Source organism: Gracilinanus agilis, chromosome 4, assembly GCF_016433145.1.
Source record: "Gracilinanus agilis isolate LMUSP501 chromosome 4, AgileGrace, whole genome shotgun sequence".
Lineage (NCBI taxonomy): Eukaryota > Metazoa > Chordata > Mammalia > Didelphimorphia > Didelphidae > Gracilinanus > Gracilinanus agilis.
In genome coordinates, this window is record NC_058133.1 from 252,928,812 (window position 1) to 252,944,299 (window position 15,488).

General features: G+C 43.2%; 2 protein-coding genes across 3 annotated transcripts in view; one reads left to right on the forward strand and one right to left on the reverse strand.

Moving 5' to 3' along the window:
- Nucleotides 1-417: 417 nt before the first annotated feature.
- On the forward strand, nt 418-4,227 carry TRAPPC14 (trafficking protein particle complex subunit 14). Its single transcript, XM_044672718.1, has 11 exons — nt 418-868; nt 1,053-1,148; nt 1,231-1,360; nt 1,574-1,660; nt 1,829-1,949; nt 2,049-2,196; nt 2,316-2,398; nt 2,497-2,660; nt 2,807-2,961; nt 3,186-3,379; nt 3,492-4,227. The coding sequence occupies exons 1-11, from the start codon at nt 494-496 to the stop codon at nt 3,643-3,645; spliced, it is 1,707 nt and encodes a 568-aa protein (XP_044528653.1). The 5' UTR covers nt 418-493; the 3' UTR covers nt 3,646-4,227.
- Nucleotides 4,228-4,434: 207 nt separating this feature from the next.
- Nucleotides 4,435-15,488, reverse strand: part of LAMTOR4 (late endosomal/lysosomal adaptor, MAPK and MTOR activator 4) — a 21,121-nt gene continuing 10,067 nt past the window's right edge. The window contains exons 1-4 of one of the 2 annotated variants that reach the window (XM_044673526.1): nt 13,931-14,141; nt 13,418-13,498; nt 4,999-5,116; nt 4,435-4,765 (exon numbers count right to left, since the gene is read on the reverse strand). In XM_044673526.1, the coding sequence (XP_044529461.1) occupies nt 4,668-4,765; nt 4,999-5,116; nt 13,418-13,498; nt 13,931-13,948 (315 nt within the window). In that variant the 5' untranslated portion in view covers nt 13,949-14,141 and the 3' untranslated portion in view covers nt 4,435-4,667. Of the gene's footprint in view, nt 4,766-4,998; nt 5,117-13,417; nt 13,499-13,930; nt 14,142-15,488 lie in introns of those variants that run through there. The other variant, XM_044673527.1, reaches the window with a different exon arrangement.

Genomic DNA, 15,488 nt, shown 5'->3' on the forward strand with positions numbered 1-15,488 from the left:
CAAAAAATATTTGTTAATCAAGGCTCAGAGGTTTCGAAGTTTTCCTGCCTCCAAATTAATTCAGCACTCTCGGGGAGGCAGCGGGGTCTTATAGGTTCCAGGGTATGGGGGTAAAACTACCGGAGTTTAACCGCAAGATTCAGAAAGGTCTCGCCGGGCAAATTCGGGAAAACCCCGGAAGCCCCGCCCCCCCGCATCATTTCCGGTTTCTTCCTCCTCTGCCCTTCGCGTCCCCTCCCCCCGCCGGGTTCCGGCCCTGCCCCGCCTAGGTTCCGGATTTGCTCCCGGGCGGGACCCCTCGCCCTGGGCCGGCTCCCAGGGCCGCCGCTCTCGCTCCCGCCCCTCACCTCCTGTGGCCCCCAGCTCAGTCCGGCCTCCGCCCCGCCCCGCCCCGCCCCCTCGGCACGGGCTCTGGATCTTTCCCTCAAAAGCTCCGCGGTCTCGGGTCCCGGGTCCCGGGGGCCCGGCCCCCGACCCGGAGCGGCCGTAGCCCATGGAGTCCCAGTGCGACTACTCGATGTACTTCCCCGCCGTGCCGCTGCCCCCCCGGGCAGAGCTGGCCGGCGATCCCGGCCGCTACCGAGCGCTGCCGCGGAGGAACCACCTTTACCTGGGGGAAACGGTGCGCTTTCTGCTGGTGCTGCGCTGCCGGGGGAGCGCCGAAGCCGGCTCCGGGGAAGCCCCTGGAGCCGCCTGGGCCGAGCTGGCGGAGGCCCTGGCGGCCCTGGCCTCAGTCAGCGCCGGAAGTGGGGCGCCCGGCTCCGGAGACCAGGACCTGGAACCCCCGGGGAGTGCGGGGCTGTTCTCGGACTGCAGCCCCCTCCTCACCCATGGCCCGGGCCCTGCCACAGGCGGGGGAGCAACCATGGTGAGGAGCAGGGGGTACGGGTGTCCACGAGGTAAAATTTTGGGGAGGTTGCATTTCGAGGGGGAGAGGGTTGGGCGTGGGCGCTGCACACCCGGAAGGGGGTGGGACTGACTGCTCCAGACCCATAGATACCACCTTAATATCTTGCTGACCTTTGTGAACTCGTCCCCCACCCTCCCCCCAGTTGCCTGTAGAAGAACCGATTGTGTCCACAGATGAAGTCATCTTTCCACTAACCATTTCTTTGGACAAACTACCCCCAGGAACACTTAAGGCCAAGGTGAGATGGGAAGGGTGCTGTTGCCCACCAGAGAAACTCTCTCCTCCCCAGGAGTCCATCTGTCTGTCTCTCCCTCATCCAGATTGTAGTTACTGTGTGGAAAAGGGAGGTTGAGACAGCAGAGGTCAGAGATCATGGCTACCTGAGATTGCTGCAGACCCGGGCCCCTGGGGAGACATTCCGAGGGGAGCAAAATGCATTCAAGGCCCAAGGTGTGCAGTTCAGAGCCATGCTAGGGAGAAGGGGCACATGTTTTAATTGGTAGAGGGTTTGCCAGTGGGTTTGGGATGGATGGAATATAAATTGTCTGGTTTGGAAAAGGACAAAACTATTGGGGTGGAACTGTGATGGGGAGGAGGTAGATTAACAAAGCAACATAGATTTAACAGCTCCTATACTAATCCTTCCTTCCTTGCTCTTTGCAGTGAGCACTCTGCTAACCCTACTTCCCCCTCCTGTTCTGAAATGTCGACAGATCACTGTGGCTGGAAAACACCTGACAGTGCTCAAGGGTGAGCAAGAGGGTTGCCTTTGTTCCTTAGGGAGACAAGATTTAGGGACCTGGATTGCACATAGACTATTGTAGGGGGGTGTAGATATGGATTTTAGTATGGAGTTTTTGGGGTATGATGTTGGGGTACAGGTGCCCTGAACCTGAACAATCCAGTTAACTTTTGCAGTGCTGAACAGTTCCTCACAAGAGGAAATTTCTATCTGGGACATCCGTATCCTCCCCAATTTCAATGCCAGTTATCTGCCTGTCATGCCTGATGGTTCTGTGCTGCTGGTGGACAATGTCTGGTAAGGCTGAGAAAGGAACAAGTTGGGGGATAGGGAAGGGAGCTGGAAGGGTCCAGAATAAGAAGTTCATATCCTATCCCCCTTTTCCTCCTGAATTAGCCACCAGTCTGGGGAAGTCTCCATGGGCTCCTTTTGTCGTCTCCCTGGTTCTTCTGGCTGCTTCCCATGCCCTCTTAGTGCTCTAGAGGAACATAACTTCCTATTCCAACTGAGGGCAGGTGAACAACCCCCTCCAAAAGGCCAGGAGGTAAGCACAGGGAGATTGGGATGTAAAAGATGATGGGATGGAATGTTCTGGAGTCCATTGATGATGAAGAGAAGCTTCTCTAAAGAATTTCTATTCCTTTGATTTCTTCCCTTTCATAGGGCCTAGAGGTATCTCTGGTTGCTATAGTTCAGTGGTCTACACCTAAGTTACCATTCACTCAGAGTATTTACACCCACTATAGGTGAGCATGCCCCACTTCACAGGACCCCCTTGAGTAGTGGGTTCAATCTTATGCCTTTTTAGACCTCACTTTATGCTTTTCCTGCTTTTACTCCTCAGGCTGCCTAGCATTCGCTTGGACCGTCCATGCTTTGTAATGACTGCCTCATGTGAGTCTCCTGTGCGAGTACACGAGCGTTTTACTGTTACCTATACATTGCTCAACAATCTACAGGACTTTCTTGCTGTTAGGCTTGTCTGGACCCCAGAGCATGCACAAACTGGTAGGTATTCATGCCAAGGCCAGCAGCTGGAGTCTTTAAGAAGGAAGGCAGTGTAGATCCTGGGTGTCACACACCAAAGATTAAGAATGAAAGGCCTTAAAAATTCTGCTGATCCATCTCTTCCCCCTTCTTCCCACCTTTGTCAGGAAAGCAGCTATGTGAAGAAGAGAGACGGGCAATGCAGGCTGCCTTGGATTCTATTGTTTGCCATACACCTCTCAATAATCTAGGCTTCTCCAGAAAGGGTACTGCACTCACTTTCAGTGTGGCCTTCCAAGCCCTAAGGGCTGGACTCTTTGAGGTAACTCGGGGAAATGGAGGTGGGGGGAGAAATAGAATACCCTGACAGCTCTGGTATAGAGGGGCTTTCGGAGCAGATGTAAAGATGGAAGCTGCAGCATGGAAGAGGTAGAAATTAGACCTTAAAAATAAAGACTTCCCACAAAAAAGTAAGATTAAGGCTCTCCCTAGCACAGGAAAGGGGTCAGAGTACAGGGGCTAATCCTTCTGGTCTCCCTACTGTAGTTGAGCCAGCACATGAAGCTGAAGTTGCAGTTTACTGCCAGTGTATCCCATCCCCCACCTGAGGCCCGGCCCTTGTCACGAAAGAGCAGTCCTAGCAGCCCTGCTGTTCGAGACTTCATGGAGAGACATCAGGGTAGCCTGGGCCGGTCCCAGTCCTTCTCCCACCAGCAGCCTTCCCGCAGCCACCTCATGAGGTATAAAGCCAAGGAAGTGAATTCTTCAGTGGTGCTCTGGTTATCTGGGGTCCTGGGAACGTTCCAGAACCAAGGCCATATTTCTCTACTAACCACTTGCTGTATTCTCTAGGTCAGGCAGTGTGATGGAACGCCGTGCCATCACACCACCTGTGGCCTCCCCTGTGGGCCGACCCCTCTACCTGCCTCCAGATAAGGCCATGCTCTCTCTGGACAAGATTGCCAAGCGTGAGTGCAAGGTCTTGGTGGTTGAACCTGTCAAGTAGTGGGAAGCTGGATCCCTATTCCTTATTCAAACACACCTAGAAATTGGAAACCCCCTGGAAGGGGTCCTCACCTTGTGGCTGCTGTCTCTCCTGGTCTGCTCCCTATGGAACATGGAGGAGATAATGTAGCTGTCTGTCTGTGTCTGCTGTTTAAAGGAAAGGGTTGAAGTTGAATTGGGAAGTAGTGCTGGGGGGAAAAAAGCCAACAGTATTTCCTATCTGGGAGGGCTGGTCCCATCCCCAGTTCTGTTCCCCACTGTCCCTCACCCTGCCCCTCTTTCTTGTTCTAAGTTTACAAAATAGTTTTCTTAATGCTTATGACATTCTCCAATCCCAACCAGCAGGGGTTATATTCGGAAGGTGGTAATGATTCATTGGGTCTTGATGGTTGCTCCCCAGACTCAGGTGCCGGGGGGGGGGGGGGGGGGGGGCATTGTTATGTGTGTCCTTTCCTCCCCTCCCCTAATTCATGTTTATATATCCTCATGCACTTTAATTTAAAATTGTCTGTCTATTCATGTAATTTCTTCATGTCTTCTACTGCTTCCAATTGAATTGAGACCATTAAATGTCTGTCCAGGAGGAAGGAGAACTTAATTGCTGTCTGTCTATTAAAGGAGTGGGCAGAAGGGTCAGAGCGGGGTGACCATGAGCCAGTCACTTCACTCCCTGGGCCCATTTCTTCATGTGTAAAGGGTTGAATTAGATAGTCTCTAAGATCCCTTCCAGTTATAAACTTAAGATACTACTATTCTTAAGAGAGAGAAGAAAGAAATAGGACATAACCACTAGTGTCAGACACCATGTTTATTGGAAAGGAGGGAGATTGTCCCTGCTCTGATCCCCTTTAACACTGAGAAAGTAACCCAACCCTCTACTCCACTGAGCAGAAATGAGAGAGAAGGAATGAGGGCAAGGCAGAATGTTTAGGTTCTCCTTGGGGAGGTGGTAAAAATGGGTAGGTGGAAAAGCAGTAAGCTTACAGAGATACTCTCAACTTTCCCCTCCAATCTCCTGTAGCCTCAGACATTGATGGGTTCGCGGCTGTGATTCTGTCTTTTCACCACAAACACCTTCTGTCCAGACACAGTCACCAACAACGTGTGTTCCCCGAAGACCACTAGGAACAAAAGCCCCCCCCCCCATCCCAGACAATAAGTTGGCTAGAATCAAGACCAGAGAACCCCACCCCAAGGATAGAGGAAGTGGTGAATAATTCTAAGGTTAAAAGGCAGAATAGGAATGGCCAGAAACTTGGGGAAGGGGCATTGAGGAGACTTAAAGGAAATATATTTTCTTGAGGAAAAGAGATTTGTCGGAGCTCCTTTTATGTTCCAGGGGTCAGGGGCTTACCAGACAAGCGTTTGAAGGGCATGTCAAGGCCACGGTATAACCGGAATCCACAGGCTGTGCTCACTAGCTCAGAGATTGTACCAGCTGCTTGTTCATCATTCTCCAAATCACCAGATGACTAGATGATAAAAAGGTTAGATTTGAGTTAAAAAATTAAGAAAAAGATCCCTTGAACAAAACATTTTTAATCATCCCTTCCCACTCACATTCTTCCCCCTCTTTTGGTTAGTTATGAGGAGAGGGGAAAAAAACCAAAACACCACAATTTTTTTGCTTGAACTTGCTACCTATTCTGGTGACTGACCACCTCATAATTTTCTTTTGCTATCACTTTTTCAACCAACCAATGTTTACCTTTGTCCTCTCTCATTCTCTCCCAACACCCCTGGCAATTTGGCTTCTATACCTTTCAGTCTACTGAAACTATATGCAGAAGTTATTATTAACTTTCCAACTGTCCAACCCAACAGGCTTTTCTCATTTTCCTGGATCTTTTTTTGTGGTCTCCCCCTCAGTAGAAGGTAAGGGACTGTTTTATTTTTTGCTTTTGTATTCCTAACTCACAGAAGGCATATTGTTGACCATCCAACACCTGAGCACCTTTTTCTTTCCAGTATGCTAATGTCCCTCAATTTGTGTGACACTGCACAGACCTAGTATGCCACTTAACTCACTCTTTTTGTATCCTTTAGTGCTTCAGTTTCTTTTCTAACTCCTTAAAAGCAGGTATAATTCAAAAGATGTCTTTTGCCTTTTTCTCTATGTATTCAGTTTACTGAAGATTTCAACTCTTTAAAAAAAACAAACGCTTTTTGATATAACTTTGAGAGCCAGCCCTCATAAGAAGAAAAAAAAAGCAGTTCTGCAAAAAAAACATCAGTTCTAACAGTTATGCCAGGTTCTACATCCATAATCCCTGTCTCCAAAAATGGGAAAAAGGTGCATTCTCATATTTTCATGAGGGCCAAGTTTAACCACTCCATCTGTACAACATTCAGTTTTTATTTTTTTCAGTTGTTCTTTGGATTTACATTGCAGTAGTCATTGTGGATAATATTTTCCTGGTTCTCCTTATTTCATTTTGCATCAGCTTAATAAGTCTACCCATGTCTCCCTATAATCTTCTTATACTTTGTTTTTTGACACAAACAATACCACAATTTATTTGGCCATGCCCCAATCAATGAGCACTCACTTTGGTTCTAGATTTTTGTTACTATTAAAAGTTCTATAATAAATGGTATATGTTAAAAATTCACTTAAAAAAAATAAACCTTCTGTCTTAGAATCAATACTATGCTTTGATTCCAAGGCAAAAGAGGGCTAAAGGCTAAGCAATGGGGGTTAAGTGACTTACCCAGGGACACAAAGCTATGAAGTCAGAGGTTGGATTTGAAACCAGGACCTCCTACTTCTAGGCCTAACTCTCAATCCATTTAGCTACCTAGCTGTCCCCTTAGTTATTTTAAGGCTTTAATAATAACTATGTTGAAGAGTCTATCATCTCTGGCCTCCTAATTCTAGACTCATCTCATATTGCCAATTGGACATTTTCATTTTTATATTCTACAGTTACTTCAAACTTCAAGTCAAAAATAACAATGCTTTACACTTGCATTCAATTTTAGTTTAACAATATAGTTGCTGGGTGACTTGCAATGCAAATCTAAAGAACATTAAAAGATGGAGGGAGAAAACTTATACTAACGTGGATACTATAAAATCTATGGCTACAAACATCTATATGTAAATACCCAAAGTTAGGCAAGAAGTAAAAAAAAAAAAAAAAAGGAGGCAAAATTATACCCATACATGGAATATGGCTTTTAATGCGATTCCTTATGGTTAGGAAATAGACTAACGTTAAGAATTTTCTTTGTTCCCTTTGTTAGGAAATCCAGCCTAAATTTTTATTTTGAGTTCATATGTCCTTTTACCAAAGGGGTGAAGGGTGCATTGGAAATCCCATTCTTCATGATAATTTTTAACATCAGCATTCTTTACTCAGGGGCATTATACTGTAAATTCCATGGAGATAGAAACCATGTTCTATATTTTAATCTTTGTCTTTCTACACACTTAACACAATGCTTTGAAAAAGTCATATACTTAATAAATACATTTTGTTTTCTTAAGTATGGCGGGGGAGAACTATTAATAAGAACATATAAAAGGAGGTAGAATGTGTCTATCGAGGTAGTATAGTCATAAGAGATAATCATGGAAACAGGAGAAAAGAAAGCATTTGTGTAAAGACCAAGAGAAGAAGAAACCAGTGGTTTTGCCATCAAGGTATAATAGAGAAAAACTGGGCAGAAAGAGGAAGTAGATGAGCAGGAAACAGATTACCAGCCTGGCACACAGGTATGATAGTAGTGATAGAAGACTTCCTTTTCTACCCAAAACAGTGGCTAATAACCTTGATGTGCCTTAATGGTAATTTTATCCTTCAAAAGTTAGAAATACGGACAAAAAATTCTTCATGATATCTGATTCTCACTGAGGAAAAAACTAGTTCCTAAGGCATGGAAATGACAGGAATTTTGGAGGAAAGTTTTAACACTTCCTCTTAGAATTGTGGTAGAAAAAGAAAAGAAATTGACCAGCTGCAAATCTTATGGAGACAGAAGAAATAGTCTAATAGGACCTCTTCTGTTCACTCATAGTCACCACCTTAGTTAGGTCCTTATCACTTCTCATCTGTACTACTTAGTAGTCTCCTAATAGGGTTCACTGCCTCAAACCTTTTGCCAATGCAGTCTATTCTCCATACATCTACCAAAGAGTAACCTAAAGCAAAGGTCTGACCATGTGACACTCCAACTCAATAATTAAATCCAGTGCCTCTTTAACTCCTTTGTTTGGCATTTAAAGTTCCATATAACCTGGCCTCTTCTACCTTTACAATCTTCCATATTATTCCTATCCTTGTACAACTACCCTTGCTTGTTTTTCACATAGGACACACTCAACATCATGCTTTTGCAGTGGTTCTCATGCTTGGAATGTTCTCATTTCTACATCTTAGAATCTTTGTCTTCCTTGAGACTCAGCTTGAGCACCATCTTCAGCAGGCTTTTCTGGGCCTCTAGTGGCTAGTGCCTTCTGAGTTATCCTGTATCTACTATTTCTTGTATCTATATGTTGTAACCCCTAATATGTACTAGAATGTAAGCTCCTTAAAGGCAGGGACTGTTTACTTTTTTTGTATACCCAGCAGTGCTTTAATAAATGATTGTTGATTAATTGAAAGAGAATAGGTTCCTACTGACTGGGGAATGACTAAACAAATTGTGGTACATAAAGTAATAGAATAAAATAATGACTAAAGAAAAGAATGAAGTAAGCAGAACCAGGAAAATAATATACTCAGTGACAACATAAAGGGAACAAAACTCAGCTTGGTCTTCAAGAAGAAAATTCACTTCTCTTCCTTTTCTGCAGAAGTGGGTGGGGAGGGAATAAAAGAGTGAAATATTGTATATATTCTCAAACTTAGCTGATAGTTGTTTGTTTTGCTGGGATCCCTCTCCACCTCTTCCCTTTTAAAAATCTGTTTTGAGGCTTACTGCCAGGATAATGGAGGTATCTTCAATAATGTATAAAAAAAAGGAAAAAAGGCATTGCTTCCAGTAATCAGACAATAGCCTTTTTGCATTTTACTCTAATCAGATCTGGAATACCAAAAATGGTTCTAAACACCCAAGACATTGGTAACCAGGAGTGTCCAGAGGAGGACAACCAAGAAGGTGAAGGACTTTGAATACATGTTACATGAGGCTTGAAGGCATGTCTAGTCTAGAGTACAAAAGATTCAGGGAAGAAACGGTATCTATATTCAAATATTTGAAGGACTATCATGTATAAGAGGCATTTCACTTGTTCTGTTTGATCCTAGAGAATTGGTTGCAATGGATGGAACCTGCAAAAAAGCAAAATTAGCATGATGGTAGGAAAAATAATCAGTGTTGTCCAAAAAGTGGAACTGGACTGCCCTGGGAGTTTAGTGAATTTCCCCTTATTGGAAGTCTTACAGGGGAGGCTGAATGATCACTTGTCATTTATATTCTAAAGATTACACCTTTGGCTATAGGTTAAATTAGATGGCTGCTGAGGTTCCTTCCAATTCTCAATTCTATGGTTCCTTTTATAAGTTTTCCATATTGAATTTATATAGTGATTTAAGATTTACAAAAAAAGGTTTCCTTATAATATCCCTGTTAAGTAGGAAGGACATATACCCATTTTCTAGCTAACAGGATCAAAGAGTATTATCCAGCTTTACAAAACTACCAAATCTCATACCCATGATTCAAACTCTGTCCCCCTGACTAGTCTTCTGGATATGGTTGCTGAAGTCGAAATGATGGGAATCCAAATTTACAACTTTATCTTAAAATTTGTAATATGAAATATAAAAACTGGGTATAGTCTGACATTCCCTAAAGAAAGCAGGAGAAAGAACTGGGAGGGATATTAGGGAATAAATTCTACAGGGAAAGTGAGTCCCAGAGAGGATGAGAAATTCTTAAGAATGAAATTCTGAAGATCCAATTAGAAGGGAAAGTGGGAGTTTTCTGAAGAGACCAACACACAGGGAAGTCACCAGTCAAATCAGACATTCCAAAATATACGTACTGAAGGCAAGGGCATGTAAACAGGATGAATATAAAAACATGGCCATAGTCCTTTAAAAAACAAGTATGGAGATGCTGAGACTGTTGAGTACTTCAAAACGTTTTTGTTTTTTTCATTTATATTAGAGGATGAAAATAGGTGGTACTTATGTAGTACTTTTTTTTAAAAACTCTTACCGTCTAATCAATATTAAGTTTTGGTTCCAAGGCAGAAAAGCAGAAAGGGCTAGCAAATGGGGTTAAGTGACTTGCCCCATGTCACACAGCTAGGAAGTATCTGAGATCACATTTGAACCCAAGATCTCCCATGTCTAGGCTGGCTCTCTATCCACTGAGCTACCAGCTGCCCCTGTAGCACGAATTTGCAAAGCTGCCGTAAGGACATTTTCTCATTTGATTTCTATGTTCTGAGAGGCTGAGAGTAGAGGTTTATTATTATTCCCATTTTATAGATGAGGAAACTGAGACAACAAATATATGTGATTTGCTCTTGGTCACAGTTTCTAAGTGTCTCTAGAACCTGACTCCAATCTAGTATTCTCCATTATACCCCTCCTCTTAAGGATCAAGTGGATAATACCACTGCTCAGAGTAGATGGGATAATGATAACAGATGGCAGAGATGGTCATCTCTTATTTTGTTAGAATGTAAGTTCCTCATGAGTAAGGGGCTGTATTTGTCTCCTCCTGACATGCATGTGCTTAATAAATACTTTCTGTTTTCTTTGCCAAATGATGTGATCTTTGGACTAGAAAGGCTATAACAACAATGGCTACTAGAGATGAAAATTCTTAATGAGGCAGGACATCCTGAATGAAGTCTCAGGTATTGAAAGAACTGAGAAGTATGATTGGTATGATCATTAAACTATGGAAATGGGAAAGATACTATAGAGTTTTTGTCCAAGGACTTTCAAAAAAGGCTACTGAGTTTGAAAACTTAATGAGTTTGGTTTTTACTCCTTTCAAAATTCTCAAAGCTTTCATTAATAATGAGGTTAGTAAATATCTAGAAAAGAAAAGCATTACTGGACATGGTGGTGCATACTTACGTTCCCTGCTACTGGCAAGGCTAAGGTTGGTGGATCCCTTGGGTTTTGAGCAACAGTAGAGTTAAAGCTGGTTGAACTGCCAGCACTAAGACTGACACTAACATGGTGAGCCCCTGGGAGAAGTAGGTGCCACAAGACTGCTTAAGGAGGGGTAAAGTGGCTCAGTTTGTGAATGAAAGAGGTCAAAGCAGTTCTGTGTCAGTCATTAGAAGAGATGTGCTCATGAGTAGCTACTGTACTTCCAACTTGGGCAAGACAGGAAGGGGAGGATGAAGTCTTGAAAAGAAAAGAGAGCAACCATACTGTGACTTGAATAATAACAGGCCATGCCAGACTAATATTATTTGGTTGGTTTTGGCCAGGATTCCTAGGCTTCTGATCTGTAGATTCAGCTTAACTAGATTTTATTTCTTTGTTCTTCACACCAGTGCAGTTTTCATTAAATATCAGCAAATATCTACAAATCTATTTTTTAATATTTCCATATTATAAAAAACAAAACCAGGCTTCTCAAAGACAAATAATGGGCAAAACTATTGGTCAGCACACAGGGCTCAGGAAATAAATAGGAAATGGAAATCTCAAGGCCTGATTCTTTTTTCTTTCATTAAAAAAATGAAAGGACATTTCTTCTAGGTGTCACTGGGAAGAAGCTTCTGTGTGGTATCCAGAGTGTCCCACAAAATTCATAAAAGGAATTGATGAGTGAATGATTGGAGTAATTTCTCATTGCCTCACACTGACATCACCAATCTCCTCAAAGCCACTGTTTACTTACTGTTCCTTCCCCCATGCCCTCAAACCTTTGGGCCTCAGTCAAGGCACCTGGCTAGTAGCCAAGATGTCTGGGTTGTTTTTCCAATCCCATTTCTGAAAAGCACTTGTACATAGGACTGGTTTAGGAAATAGATCTGGTCCTAGATAGAATTAAATTAGATTGCTACCCATTTTTCCCCCAGAAGAAGTTAAGAAGACCTGAATTAGAGTGCTAGCTGCCTGAACACAAGGGAATGGATATGAGAGAACAGATAAGACTTTGCAAATAATTAGAATTGTGGATTTGAGGGGTAAGGGAATGAGTGACTTAAGATCTGAATATATGACTGAAAAGATAATCGCATACTAAACAGAAAAAGGAGAAGCAGTTTTAGGAAGAGAGAAAGGTAAAGAAAATGAGACATGGAATAAAAGATACCTATAGGTTATTCAAGTGGCTATATCTGGCACACAGTTTAGTAATTCAGGACTGAAGCTTGAGAGGGATTTGGGCTGAATATAGATTTGGAAGTTACCTGCATAGAAAGAACTGAATCTAGGGAAACTGAGGTTGCAGAACTAAACAAGAGGGTATAGGGGGAAAAAAAAGGACGGGCCTTGGGAGATACCCAGATTTTGGGGGCAGGGCATGAATATCCAACAAAGGATTCTGAGGAGCTAAACATGAAGAAGAAACAAGAGAACTATAAAACTATGAGAGTTAGAATCAAACAATCAATGAGCATTTATTAAGAGCCTACTATGGGGGGCAGCTGGGTAGCTCAGTGGATTGAGAGCCAGGCCTAGAGAGATGGGAGGTCCTAGGTTCAAACCTGGCCTCAGATACTTCCCAGCTTTGTGACCCTGGGCAAGTCACTTGACCCTCACTGCCTACCCTTGCACAGTATTGACTCCAAGACAGAAGGTAAGGGTTTAAAAAAATTAATAAAAATTTTTTTAAAAAGAGCCTACTATGTGCTAGGGATACAAAACCAAAGTTAAGACAGCCTATTCTCATCTCTTGAAGCCCTCACATTCAACTAGAGGGTTATGTGTTCATAGATAAGTACATTAAGGATAAAAAAACAAAGCAATGAGAGGGGCATTAAAAATAGAGGAATCAGAAAAGACTTCTTGAAAGAGGTAATCCTTGATCAGAGCCTTAAATGAGTAGAGTTCCCAGGGAGAGAGAACATCTTAGGGATAAAGTACAGCCTGTGCAAAGGTAAGGAGTTGGGAAATGGAATTTTGTATACAGAAAATACTATGGCTGAAATGTCTATGAGGGGAAATAATGCATAACCAACTTAGGAAGATAAACTGAAATCAAAACTTTAAATATAAAACAGAAGTTAGTGAAGCCTCTTGAACAGGGTGAGAAGGATCAATTTGGGAGCAATGTGGGGATGGATAGGAGAAAGGAGAGACTTGATTCAGGGATACCCATAAGAAGGCTATTGCAATAGTGGAAAAGAATCCAATGTGGGCTGAGAATAAAACCGAAGGAGTGGCTGTGGGGTACAAAAAAGGGATAGATTCAATAGGATAAAGAATTGATAAGACTTGGCAAATGCCTGGGCATTGTGGGTGAGAGCAAGTATAAAGGTACATGTCTCCTGAACTGGGGATAAATGGCAGAAGAGTACCCTTGACAGAAAAAGGGAAGTTGGGAAGAGGTATGGGTTTAGGGAAGAATATTGAGCTGTTTTGAACTTGCTGAGTGTGAGATCCCTATGGAATAACCATATTTCTAGCAGGAAGTTAGTTATGGGAGACTGGAATATAAGAGACATATGTATAGATCTGGGAGTTATCTGCACAGAGATAACATGGGAGCTTAAGGATCTTTATGGATCAAACCATAGCATATATTTCAAATTAGGAAAAGGAGGAAGGGGTAAATGAAAGGGTCATAAACCAGAAAAGAGCTATCAGGGAATCAGGTCATATTTCTACTTTTTTGCCAAGACTTACCGCCAGCACGGCTCCCTCACTCAGCACTAGGTAGCCTAGCTGGTCAGGGATTCGCTCCAGCCCCTGGGTCAATGCAGATGTCTAGAAGAGGCATAACAAGTGATGATTAAGGAAAATCAGAGGAAAGAGTAGCCTAAGATCTTTCCTAATCACTTGCAAACTCATTCTTCCTACTGCTGCTGTTCCCTATTTTCCTTACATTATCTCCCCACTTTGCCAAGATTTTAGATTAGGGCAAATAATAGCTGACATTTTATACAGGACAAGCATTTTTCATGTATTATCTCCTTTGATTTTCACAACAACTACTGAGGGGGTAATTACTAAGGTTAAGTACTATGTCTATTTTAAATGTAAAGAAACAGGATCAAGAGAAATTAAGGGACCTGCCCATAGTAAGAGTCAGAGGTAAATTTGAAATTTCTCCTGATTTTTGGTGGGGCTTTCTTTTCAATAAATTGTGATGCCCAAAATACCCTTTTTACTTAGTGCCCAAGTGAGTGTCCTCCTTACCTTATTTCCTTTCTCCATGTTCTGCACACTCAAGACTCCTAGTCCTTATCCCCCTCTAGATTTGCTAATTCAACCACAACAAAAATTTGAAGTTAATTTCTAATTGATCTCTTTCCTGCAAGATTTTCTCCTCTTTAATGCAGCTTCCATTAAGTTGCCAAATTGATTGTCCTTTGGCACAGGTCAGACCTTCTCTCTCTTCTGCTCAGGAAGCTCCACAGCTTCCTCTTGGCTTCCAAAATAAAATGCAAACTCCTCCCTTAATTCTTAAAAGCCCTTTATAATCTGGCTTCAGTCTACTTTTCTAGGTTTTCTGCACATTATTTGGGCCTCCTCAATGTTCCTCATGTATCTGGTATGTGGGGTATTTGCTGAGGACCTTTATGCCTAGAATGTGCTCATGGGATTATAGGGCCATGTATTTAGAGCAGGGGACTTTAGAGGTTATAAACTAGTCCAACCCTCTCATTTTACAAATAAAAAATTAAAGTACAAAATAGTTAACTTCCTTCAAAACTCAAGGAGGTGGCTTCCCAGTAAGATCAGGAGTGAAACAGGGATGCCCATTATCACCACTACTGTTTAATATTCTACTAGTAATGCTAGCAGTAGCAATTAGAGAAGAAAAAGAAATTGAAGGGATCAAAGTAGGCAATGAGGAAACTAAACTACAATCTTTGCAGATGATATGATGGTATGTCTAGAGAATGCGAGAAAATTAAAACTCAACTAGAGTCCTACCTCCTGCAGGAAAACCCATCTTGATTGCCCCAGGTGCTGGGGCCTTTTACTTTTATTTTGTAATAAACTTACTATGCTCCCCTCTCTTTCCTCTCAAAAGAAAGAACACTTTCTTGAGCAAACCCACTCCCTTTTTCTATCCCCAGTAGTTGGAGAAAGGCAGGCCTGAATTGCTTAATGCTTGATTGACTGTAAGTTATACTACTAGAAAATATGGAAAGGCAAAATCAAAGCTGACTATGTCCCCAAAATGCTTGCTTTTGGGGGTTGGAGGGTGAGGAGGAGCAGGTACTACCATCTCAAAAAATAAGGGATTTCCACCCCCCTGCTCTTCCTGTCTCCAAATCAAGGAGCATATATTTATTAAGCTGTTATTATACCAGGCACTGAGGGGACAAAAACGTACCAGGCCTGGTCCTCGAGGAGCTTCTGTTCTTTTGAAGGGAAATCCTATACAGCCTACAGCCTGCTCCGGGCCTTTTCCTCCCTTAGCCTCCTCCCTTTAAAGCCATCGCACACTTCCCACCACTCCCAGAGAAAACACCCCCTCCCCACTCTCTCTATTCTTCCTAGGATCCAGGATACCCCTCCCCAGCCCCTTCTCTTCCCTCCCAGACTCCACCAGACTCGACCACCACCCAACCCGCAGGCCTATCCATCCTCTGCCGCCCCTACTTCCCCTAAGCCCGACACGCCATGGCCACCTCCTTAACGGGCGGTTGGGGGGGGTTGGTATGGGGCGCAGCATTGAGGGTGGGGGTGGGGTCGGGGTAAGGAAAGGGGGGAGAAGACAGAAGAAAGGGACCGGGGGGGGGGG